The following is a 12,437-nucleotide window of genomic DNA, read 5'->3' as shown; positions in this document are numbered from 1 at the left end:
TCGGTAATTATGACCATGTAACTTACAGAAGTCGCAGTTTCACGAGTAGCGAAGTACGTTTCCGCTAAATTTCTTCTGCGCTCTGCACACACGCAGAGCCATCTTGCGTCAAACGCAGAAGACCCCCTCCTCGCAATGTACGGCGTTGCCCCGACACGTGGCGCGCAACTCTCCCCATGACCGCGTCCGCCTTCATGGCGCGTCGGGGCCCGGCTATCTCTGCCGATCGCGACGTTTGGCTGGCGTAGCGCGTTTGAGTAGGCGGTACGAACGGGATGCGATAACGCTATCGCGTTCCACTCTTGAAGGCGAAGCTTAAGCATCCTCCAATTTTTGTTGTTCGTCCATCCCTACTGAATGTGTAAACCCGTCCGGGTACAAAACAAACAAACAAACAAACAAACAAATAAATAAATAAATAAATAAATAAATAAATAAATAAATGAGCCGATATAGTTATAGCACGCCTGGTGACACGTTTCGACTCGCTTTAGCTTTTCATCATCAGCAGCAGCATCAGCCTGGTTACGCCCACTGCTGGGCAAAGGCCTCTCCAATGAACAGCGGTTGTGTGCTAATTGTGGCCATGTTGTCTCTGCAAACTTCTTAATTACATCCACCCACATAACTTTCTGCAGCCCCCTGCTACACTTCCCTTCCTTTGGAATCCATTCCGCAGCCCTTAATGACCATCGGTCATCTTCCCTCCTCATTACATGTCCCACCCATGCCCATTTATTTTTCGTGATTTCAACTAAGATGTAATTACCTCGCGTTTGTTTCCTCATCGAATCTGTTCTCTCCTTATCTCTTAACGTCACACCCACCATTCATCTTTCCATAGTGCGTTGCCTCGTCCTCAATTTAAGCAGAAGCCTTTTCGTAAGCCTGCATGTTTCAGCCCCGTACGTGAGTACTGGTAAGACACAGCTGTCATACACTTTTCTCTTGAGGAATAATTGCAACCTGCTGTTCATGATCTGAGACCATCTGCCCAACGCAACCCAGTCCATTCTTATTCTTCTGATTATTTCAGTCTCACGATCCGGATCCGCGGTCACTACCTGCCCTAACTAGGTGTATTCCCTCACCACTTCCAGTGCCTCGCCACCTATCGTAAACTGCTGTTCTTTTCCGAGATTGTTAACCATTACTTTAGTATTATGCAGATTATTTTTTAGACCCACCATTCTATTTAGCCTCTCCAGGTCAGTGAGCATGCATTGCGATTGTTCCCCTGACCAATTCTTCCATATCGAGGTCTCTTAATACCTCGATATGGAAGCACGCTATGAATACCATTGGAGAGATCACATCTCCCTGCCTGAGGCCTTTCATTATTGGGATTTTGTTGCTTTCTTAATGCAGGACTACGGTGGCTATGGAGCCGCTATTGATATCTTTCAGTATTTTTACATACGGCTCGTCTACACCCCGATTCCGTAATGCCTCCATGACTGCTGAGGCTTTGACTGAATCAAACGCTTTCTCGTAATTCTCGCTTTCTCGCTTTTACTGTAATGCCTTGGCGCTGTGGGTAAATAAATAAGCTATATATGAGGGTTCGTTATATTCCGCACGTTTCTCTATCACCTGATTGATAGTGTGAATATGGTCTATTGTTGAGTGCCATTTACGGAATCCTGCCTGGTCCTTTGGTTGACAGAAGTATAAGGTGTTCCGGATTCTATTTGCGATTACCTTATTAAATACTTTGTATGCAACGGACAATAAGCTGATCGGCCCATAATTTTTCAAGTCTTTGGCGTCCCCTTTCTTATGGATTAGAATCATGTTAGCATTCTTCCAAGATTCCGGTACGCTCGAGGTCATGAGGCATTGCGTATACAGGGTAGTCAGTTTTTCTAGAACAACCTGCCCACGATCCTTCAACAAATATGCTGTTGCCTGATCCTCCTCAGCTGCTTTCTCCCTTTGCGTAGCTCCCAAGGCTTTCTTTACTTCTTGCGGCTTTACTTGTGGGATGTCAAATTTCTCTAGACTATTCCTACTGACATTATCGCCGTGAGTACCACTCGAACTGTATAAATCTCTATAGAACTTCTCAGCCACTTGAACTATCTCATCCATATTAGTAATGATATTGCCGGCTTTGTCTCTTAACGCATACATTTGATTCTTGCCTATTCCGAGTTTCTTCTTCACTACGTTTAGGCTTCCTCCGTTCCTGAGAGCATGTTCAATTGTATCCATATTATAGTTCCTTATGTCAGCTGTCTTACGCTCGTTGACTAACTGTCAGTTCTTCCAGTTCTATTCTAGCTGTAGGGTTAGAGGCTTTCATACATTGGCGTTTCTTGATCAGATCTTTAGCCTCCTGCGATTGCAAACTGGTATCCTGTCTAACGGAGTTACCACCGACTTCTATTTCGCACTCCTTAATGATGCCTATAAGATTGTCGTTCATTACTTCAACACTAAGATCATCTTCCTGAGTTAAACCCGAGTACCTGTTCTGTAGCTTGATCCGAAATTCCTCTAGTTTTCCTCTTACCGCTAACTCATTGATCGGCTTCTTATGTAGCAGTTTCTTCCATTCCCTCCTCAAGTACTAAGCTAATTCGGGTTCAGTGCAGTGCACCTTGATGAGCACGTCCACCTGTTTTATGATGCCAGGGTTAGCGCAGAGTATAAAATCTACTTTATTTCTAGACACGCCATTCGGGCTCCTCCACGTCCACTTTCGGCAATCCCGTTTGCGGAAGAAGAAATTCATTATCTGCATATTATTCTGTTCTGCAAACTCTACTAAAAATTATTTCCTGCTATTCCTGGAGCCTGTACCATATGCCCCCACTGACTTGTCTCCAGCTTGCTTCTTGCCTACCTTGACATTGAAGTCGCCAATCAGTATAGTGTACTTTGTCATGACTTTACCCATCGCCGATTCCACGTCTTCATAGAAGCTTTCGACTTCCTGGTCATCATGACTGGATGTAGGGGCGTAGACCTCTACGACCTTTAATTTGTACCTCTTATCAAGTTTCACACCAAGACCTGCTGCCCTCTCGTTGATGTTATAGAAATCCTCTATGTTACCAGCTATATTCTTATTATTCAGGAATCACACTCCTAGTTCTCGTCTCCCCGCTAAGCCCCGGGAGCACAGCACGTGCCCACTTTTTAGCATTGTATATGCTTCTTTTGTCCTCCCAACTTCACTGAGCCCTATTATATTCCATTTAATGCCCTCTAGTTCCTCCTCTAGTTAGAAAAAAAACCTCCAAAAAGTATTGTCGGTCACATACGGAGAATGGTCATGTGACATGATTATCAATCTAGAACCAATTTGAACACTAGTAAGAATTTTGTCCTAACAGGGTCACTTTGTTGTTTGCCAAGAAAAATTAGCTTTATTGTGATCCGCAGCGTAGCGTCAGTTTACCATAAATTCCGCACTCTTGTTGCTACAATATGTTTGAGCATGTCGATGTAGTCTTCTGCTAGATTGCTACAAAAAACTACGCCTTGTTTGATTTTAGAAAATAGGGGTTATAACCCGAAGCGTTCACAAACGAAAAACGAAAATAAATAACAGACTGTTTGACCATAGTCATAAATTAACTAAGAAGGAACCACAGAGCAATACAGCTGCTCAGAGACCATTGTAACGGATCTCTGGCGTGCAGATAAGTGCGAAGGGGCATCCATGTCAAATTTAAAGATTACTGCAGTGGACCTTGTTGAGCTGCACCTATCACCACGGTACTTTTTATTAGTTCCTTTACATCCTTCGGTGCATACCTTCTTTAATACATTATATGAATTTCTACTGCTATCAATTTATTGCCTCGTAAACTTGAAACTTGTCTGTCGTACTTACAAACATTAGGAAAGATATAGCATAGTACTGTATAATTAGGAATTACTAACACTCTACATTGTTTATTTTCCGTACTTCATTGCTATGCTTCCCGTTTTCCCACCCCCCTCTGTAATGCCTTCGGGCCTTGAGGGTACCATAAATAAATAAATAAATAAATAAATAAATAAATAAATAAATAAATAAATAAATAAATAAATAAATAAATAAAACATGTCTTGTAGGCCCTTCAGTCGTCTTCGATAAGATTAGCCAAGACGTGCCTCAAAGCCCGAATCCCTGCATTCTCAACGACATCCGCGACGAGAAAAAGGGTTCGTGAAAATGTGTAGTATTGTTTCGGCGAAAACTGAGGCAGTAGCACCTCCGTGTTGAACAATGGCGTAGCGAAAGCTATACCACCTTTCTACTATACTTCAAGCACTTGCGATTCTGCCAGCCGGTGAGTTTGCAAACAAAAACGCAACGTAAATATGGTCAAAGACGACTAGAAGTATTACATGTGGTAAATTTACAAAAAAATTCAACAGCCTTCTTCCTTTGTTACAAGTTAAATTGTAGAGCTGTACACATTTAATGAATGAGCGCGTTTTCAGGCTTCCAAAAAGCGATTGCTCTTGTAAATGAACGTGACCAGATCATGCACGCGCGCACACACGCTCGCACGGTAATAGGCATTGTTTTGCTTACTATTGCGTCAGCCTTCCCGCTGCATGATTTAATAGTTACATTAAATAAGCAATTTGTAGTGCTCATAGAATTAGCGATCATCAGACGAGCAAGGCATTGAACGCGTCAGAATAAAATGACATAATAGAACTTATGATTTATGACACTACTCACACATTGCTCATCATATAAAGAAAAAAAGACAGGATGCATTTCTTCTCTGTGGGTTATTATGCGCTAACTATGCCACAAAGCGAGGAAAGAATTACGCTCAGGCAAATTTTTTTCTATTTGAAATAAGATTGAACTAATTTCATGATTTATCAGTCATTGTATGTACTTTGTTTTCCCATACACACGTCGGTGCCAGAACCACCATGCGTGTTCATCCAAAGTAAAAAAAAAAGAAGCAACCATTGAAACACATTGTTCGAGAGCACATCCGAATCCATCCGCCCGATTGCTTACTTAAGCAGATATTTAATTACCAAATTTTGGCCGCGCAAGTGCACACATTAGTTTCCCCTCCACACCCTCCTGGAAGGCGAGTAAGCGTTGATGTGAGCCTTCGAACAATGGCACTTAGCTCGCGGTTGCCGTAACCGTACAAGCAGATGGTGGTGGTCTGTGTAAAAGTATAGATAAAAAAGTAAAGCAGGCACCCATAAACTTTCTGTACTCGTCGAACAATGCGGGCGAGTTTCCGCAACATGCTGTGGTATCGTCACAACGCGTGAAAGCCCCTTTGTCTCCGCAAACAAGGTGCCGGATGGCGGGCATTGTGTGATGGAAGAAAGAAGCGATCTTGCAGATACTGGCGGTTGACGTCAAAGGGAGCAGCGTTCTTTCCTGCACTCACTATCATGCTTCTATGTTGCTGTTGTTGTTTTGTGTTTGTGAATGGCTGTCAAATTTAACGCGAATATATTCTTCGAGACCGCCTACTCTATATTAAAAGGGGGCTGAGACCTATCATCAACAATGCTACGGAGAACAACGGCAAGCAAAGACGTCGTCCACAAAACTTCTTCGGTCGCATCGTCCTATCATCGCCGTCTCAGCTTTCTAGTCTCGAGTAGCGCCGGTCCTGTCGTTTGTGTTCTCCTCGAGTCCTGGTCTTCTGCGCCTTGCGAAACCACTTCAAGCATAAACCAACTAGCCCAAGCAAGAGTTTTACTTGAATGTCAACACTTATCAGTTGTTATTAACTTTAACGTATTCTATGCTACCCTTAAGCCTTATCAGTCGTTGTCAACTTTATCGCATTGATCTAATCCTTATAAATCCTTATCTGTCCTTATCTACCTTATCAAACATAATTTGACCCTTATCAACCCTTATCGGTGTTTCTCAACCTTAACCTACTTGATCCGACGCTTATCAATAATTATCGTTTCTTATCAACCTTACTTGAGTTGCTCCGACTATTATAAGCCCTTATCGCTTTTTAGGACCTTATTCATCCGTGTCGAACAATTATTAACTATGATGACACCCACATATCTATTACTCCTTATCATCCTTATCAAGTTATTGACTGCTTATCTGTCTGCGTTGCGCAGCGAGAAGCACATGCGCTCTCATATATAGGCGGCATTTCGCAGGGCGAAGGAACGCCCAACGGGAGATGCATCCCGCGACCATCGAAACGCCTTGGCCATGTGGAATGTTTGTCATTAAATTATGGCAAAAAATTGGATGGTGCTTAAGCTTCGTCTTTAGGAAGGGAACGCGATAGCATTCAAAGATCCCTGACTGCTTCACACGCTTCCCGGCAACTGCAGCTCATGATGTTTACCGGGAAACGCTGGGGGCGGACGCCATGCACAAAAGCGAGATTTCTGGTAGAAAGACGACCTCTTGCGTGGGCCGATCTCGGAAGTGTGCCCAGGCGTTCCAAAACAAAATTGCGTTGTTTTCAAGTTTCTGTCATTGTTTCGCACTTTTAATGTTGAAGTCTGAGAGACTTAACTTAAAATTCATGCGCTGTTGGTGTTTTGTTTAAGGAAACTTGATTTTGGGTGGTCATTCTCAAAATTCCGCTTAAACAAGGTATGAGCAATTTCAGTGACAGAAGGGTGTGGGAATATAAGCCGTATATACAGCATGTCAGATGGCAAGGCGTTCCACACACGTATACCTAAATAGATACGGAAATTTGCGCTCCCGGACAACTTCGCTGAGGCCGATAGCGAATTTTCTGCGATACGGACCCTTAACGCTGCCGTGTTAAAATTGGCACGTTTCTGATGTCTGCAAAGCTCAAAGTCCACCCTACATGTAGTCCTAGAGATCGCTTTTGTTCCATCATCATACAATTTTTCAACAAAGCCTCAAAAATACTGTTCTCCTCTAAAATTTGTTTTGTACCACCACTGGGACACATTCATGTGGTTCAGATATTTCCACCTTTTGTAAGCGTGTGTCTTTAGCCGGATATCTGGTTCAGCACCAGATATCTCATGGAATGAAAATTTAAATCAAAGTCTTTGTGAGAAGTCTGTTGAAGCACATCCAAAAATAGAATAGCATCTCTGCAGCCTGTAAAAGTGATCAGTTGCTTGAGGTACATAACAAGAGCGACAATAAATTGACGCCACGATAAAGTCTCCTGAACGCAGCCAGGTGCTCAGAGGCATCGTTTCAGAATCTAACTTCACAAATGAACGTTTTTGCAAATAGAGGCTCAGGCATTTTACGCACACGAGTTAGTACATCCTGCCCTGGCAGGCCAAAGTATTTGGCGCGGTAAAGTGTCGGCGGGAATCATGTAGATATTGACTGTGAATAATACAGCGGCAAAACGGTCAATGAGGAAACTAATTTTTTATCGGGCGAACTTGTGCGCACAAAAGCAAGTTACACTCAAAGCACAGCAATAGCGGCGAACACGGTCGGCGATCGTCGAAATCTCATCTGCCGGTCAAGTGCGTCGGTTTTTATACACCAGCCATCGACCATTTCACAGTAATCGCTGGTGAGCGCGTGTCTTCCAGAGAGTTCTACACTATTCGCATCGCGCACACACGCAACAGATTCCACATTGTTCGGTGACAGACAGTGGATGGAACCATTGATAACATTCCAGAAACATCCGATACATGCAGGCGCGTCCTTTGATGAGCGGTAACATTTGTTAGACGATGAAATAAGGTCACCGCATAAAAAAGTACACGTGTCAATAATAAATCTCTTCAAAGGCTTTTCAGCGATGCACAGTAGAAACATTCATTTGAAAACCTCTCTGTTAGAAAACAAATCGAGAGATACACTTCCTGCATTAACCCCCAAGGACATGGTCGGAAAGAAAACATTGATGAAAGCACTAGGCTCGCTAAAACATTCCTTAGGTTGGCCTGTACAGAAAACACGAAAGAAAGGGTGATGATTGTCACGAAAAAAGAAGTAGCGAGATACCAATTGTCACACATGCAGATATGTAGTAAGCTCTGCACACCTGAACTAACCGATATGAAAATATTATATCGTTTTATAGCTTCATAACTTGGAGACCATATGAAAGCCGCAAATGCGCCGTTTCAACAGACATCTTTTGAAACGTTTCGCCTCTGTGGAATGCATATCCTTTTCTTTTTTCCTGGGTGCTCTGGGTGCTCTGTAGGTGCTCTGTGCTCTGCTCTGTGCTCTGTAGGAGTGGGCAAGACTGCAGCAGCACCAACAGGATGCTGAATCGCGTCTTGTTTTTCGTGCAGTTTCTTTGCTGTTCACCCGGAATCTTCAATGCTGGCCTTTCCTCGAGGTGCTTCGAAGTGGATGCGTCCGTTGACCCTGCGCTGCATTTGAAGCTACAGCCTGTGCCCGCGTATGATGGTCTACCTCCGAACTGCCCTGTCACCTCCCCGTGTGACAGCTTCAGCAGGTGCGATAGTGGTCCTATCATCGCGCCATATGGTTCCAACTTACATGTGACGTCATCGGACGGCCCAATAGGAGCATGCTGTTTGTCGATGACGTCATCGACACAACGCTTAAAAGTCCTGGACCCAGCTTTCCTCGTCAGTGGGCAAGACTGCAGCAGCACCAACGGGATGCTTAATCGCGTCTTGTTTTTCGTGCAGTTTCTTTGCTGTTCAACCGGAATCTTCAATGCTGGCCTTTCCTCGAGGTGCTTCGAAGTGGATGCGTCCGTTGACCCTGCGCTGCATTTGAAGCTACAGCCTGTGCCCGCGTATGATGGTCTACCTCCGAACTGCCCTGTCACCTCCCCGTGTGACAGCTTCAGCAGGTGCGATAGTGGTCCTATCATCGCGCCATATGGTTCCAACTTACATGTGACGTCATCGGACGGCCCAATAGGAGCATGCTGTTTGTCGATGACGTCATCGACACAACGCTTAAAAGTCCTGGACCCAGCTTTCCTCGTCAGTGGGCAATACTGCAGCAGCACCAACGGGATGCTTAATCGCGTCTTGTTTTTCGTGCAGGTACGTTACTTTCAAAACGCTCATTGTTTGAGATCAGATGATCGTTGTTTGCTGCTGCTCTCTTGCCCACAGAGCTTTTTGTCTTGTTTTATGCATGCACTGTTCTGCGCAAATCGGCTTGTTCTTAGCGGTGATATAGAATTAAATCCCGGTCCCCCGAGAAAGACGATTCCTAACACCGGTAATTCAGACGAAACTTCGTGTTCATCTGCTGAACCTGATAATGACTTGAACAATATTTCCGGAATGCTGACAGAAATATTGGCTGGGCAAAAAACGATAGCTCGAGACATCGCTGACATCAAGGTTTTTCAGCAAACTGTTAACAAGCGTTTTGACGCTCTGGAATCCCGTGTGGCCGCTCTCGAAAAAACTAGCGCTGATCCTAAAGTCTCATTTGACCATTCTGGTTCGGACGTACGCTCTTTATCTCAGGCTGTTTCGGAACTAATTAAAAAAAATGATGACCTTGAAAATCGCTCGAGACGCAACAATATAATTTTGCATGGACTTGGTGAACACAATGCCGAAAACACAGATACGCTTTTGTCTAATGTACACCAATTTTTCACAGAGAAACTTCAAATTGAATGCCCGCCCATCGAACGTTGTCACAGAATTGGCACCAAACGTGAAGGTAGATCGCGCCCAGTTATATTACGAGTACTAGACTTTCGGAACAAAGTAGAAATAATGAAAATTGTCTCAAAGCTGAAAGGAACAAAATTTTACATAACTGAAGATTACTCGGCTAATGTACGTGCCATCCGCAAAAAGCTGTGGGCAGCAACCTCTTCTTTTCGTGACCATGGCTCTGTGGTGAGGTTGCGTTATGACCATGTCTTTATAAATGGTGTCCGCTACAGGTGGAATGATGCAGCTAATGCCCTAGTTGACGATTCAGGTCTCGCTGTAAACGCCGTAGTGAATAATTCGAGCCTTTCTGACAACAGTCTCCCGGCCACGTCATCTTCACCTTGACAAATTCGCGACTCTTACAAGCTTACTTTCTTGAATTTGAATGCAAGAAGTCTAGTAAATAAGTTCCCGCTGTTTCTTTCCTTGGTAGCCTCCTATTCCCCTCATTTCATTGGTGTCACTGAAACATGGCTTCAAGATCACATATATGACTCTGAAATCACTCCACCCGGCTATGTAGCTGTCCGATCAGACCGCAAAACTGGTAGGGGAGGCGGTGTCGCCATATTCTTTAAATCGGATTTGAAGTTTTCAGTTATCTGTCCTCCTGCAGATCTTGAGTCTGTTTGGTGTAAATTATACTTAGGCAAAAAAACAATCATAGTCTCTGTTTTCTACCATCCACCTGCCTCCTCACCTGATAACATTTTTCTTCTCGCTGATTACATCAACACGCACAGTTTTCATACATCTAGCTTAATTCTAATGGGAGACTTTAACACACCAGATATTCACTGGCCCTCACTATCGCATCACAGTTGTTTAGGTAGCGAACTAATTAACTTTTCTTTATCTTTTGGGCTTACACAAGTAGTCAATGGCGCAACAAGACAAAACACACTTCTTGACCTGGTATTTATTAGTTCAGACCTTGTTGATAAGCTGTCTGAGTGTGAAATTACTGATGGCATTTCAGATCACAGGGTAGTGTCCATATCGCTAAACTGCACAGTTTGTAAACCGCGTGCCGAAAATCAAACTTTTTTCGACTTTAATCGCTCTGACGACACGTCTATTCTTGATGTCTTATCAGAACGTTTTGAATCGTTTTGCACACTTAGTAAATACTGCGACGTGAATACATTAGTTCACCAATTTGAAAACATTATAAAGCTGTGTATTCAACGCTTTGTTCCATTAAAAACTAAGAAAAAAAATCGTGCCCTCCCTTGGATGACTAGAGAAATCTTGCAGTTATCACGCCGCGTTAGAAGACTGAGACGCTCAAAACGTAGTAATGACCCTGATGCAATTGCTAGATTCACCTCTGCCAAAGAGGAACTAAATTTGAAAATGAATACGGCCAAAGATTTTTTCTTTCATATCGAGCTGCCAGGTTTACTAAGAAATAATCCTCGGAAGTTCTGGCGTTCTGTCATGCCTACTACTGAATCTTCATCTTCATTCACTATCAATGATGAAACTATAAATGATCCTGCACGCATCTCCAATGCATTCAATGAATATTTCCATTCGGTGTACGCAAACGATTCTCATGTCTGCCCTGCTTTTGATAATGATTCAGATTTTTCTATTTCCGACATTTCCGTTGATGTTAATGGCGTTCTTAATTTGATTCTAAATTTAGACACAAAAAAGTCTAGTGGCTCCGACGTTATTCCGAATTCCTTTTTACTTCGCTATTCACAATGGACATCACGCTATCTTGAAATTATATTCAATAAGTCTCTAGATACAGGAATCGTTCCTTCATCGTGGAAACTTGCAAGAGTAATACCCTTGTATAAAACAGGCAGGAAGACAGACATAACGAATTACAGACCCATTTCTTTAACTTCCCAATCGTGCAAAATGCTGGAACATATTATTTACAAACACATAATAGATTTTCTGGAGTCCAACACCATTCTAACTAATGTTCAGCACGGCTTTAGACGTGGTTTCAGTACTATCACGCAGTTAACCGATTTCACCCATGACATCGCTTATCAGTTGGATCTCGGTAAACAGATTGATGCTATCTTCATTGATTTTTCTAAAGCTTTCGATTCATTACTTCATTCTCACCTCTTGCAAAAATTAAATGCAATACTAAAAAATTCCCACCTGGTCAATTGGATCGCTAGTTTCCTTTCTAACCGGTCCCAATACGTCGACTTTAGTTCTGCAAGGTCATCCATACTTGAAGTAGGCTCCGGGGTTCCTCAAGGATCCGTCCTGGGTCCGTTATTGTTTTTAATTTATGTCAATGACCTCCCAAAACATGTTTCCTCTAATATTCGTCTTTATGCTGACGATTGCGTCTTATACGACGTGATTGATTCCCCGAATAGCTTTCAGCGATTAAACGATTCCTTTATCTCTTTCAGTGCTTGGTGTGAAAAATGGAAAATGAACATTAATTTAAAAAAAACGGTTGTTTTGTCCTTCACGAAAAGAGCAGCACCTGTAATGGCGACATATTCATTGAATGGGTCTCCTTTAACCAGAGTTCGACAATACAAATACCTTGGCGTAACATTTACTCACAATCTCTGATGGACTACACACATTGACCAAACATGTTCAAAAGCCCTAAAACAGCTTGGATACCTACGTCGCACTATGCAAAAGGCTCCGAAAGCAACAAAACTTCTAATGTATAAAACTCTTGTTCGCCCCATTATCGATTATGCCGCAACAGTCTGGTCGCCACATAACCAAAACAACATAATCAAACTAGAAGCAGTTCAGAAAAAAGCCGTCCGTTTCATTTTACATCGGTATGACCGCTATTTTTCACCGTCGTCCGCCCTCCCAACGCTGAATCTAAGATTACT

General features: G+C 43.1%; 2 protein-coding genes across 2 annotated transcripts in view; both read left to right on the top strand.

Moving 5' to 3' along the window:
- The window catches only part of LOC135911416 (uncharacterized), a 989,518-nt gene that overhangs the window by 971,101 nt on the left and 5,980 nt on the right, over positions 1-12,437 (top strand). The window contains exon 7 of the transcript XR_011513989.1: positions 8,227-8,958. The gene's annotated coding sequence lies outside the window, so the exon portion shown is untranslated. The remainder of the gene's footprint in view (positions 1-8,226; positions 8,959-12,437) is intronic.
- LOC135911402 (uncharacterized) lies at positions 9,205-10,068 on the top strand. The gene has a single exon (XM_065443674.2). The coding sequence runs from the start codon at positions 9,205-9,207 to the stop codon at positions 9,937-9,939; it is 735 nt and encodes a 244-aa protein (XP_065299746.1). The 3' UTR covers positions 9,940-10,068.

The sequence above is a fragment of the Dermacentor albipictus genome, chromosome 4 (assembly GCF_038994185.2).
Source record: "Dermacentor albipictus isolate Rhodes 1998 colony chromosome 4, USDA_Dalb.pri_finalv2, whole genome shotgun sequence".
Taxonomy (NCBI): Eukaryota; Metazoa; Arthropoda; class Arachnida; order Ixodida; family Ixodidae; genus Dermacentor; species Dermacentor albipictus.
This window is presented reverse-complemented; position numbering and strand designations above follow the sequence as displayed.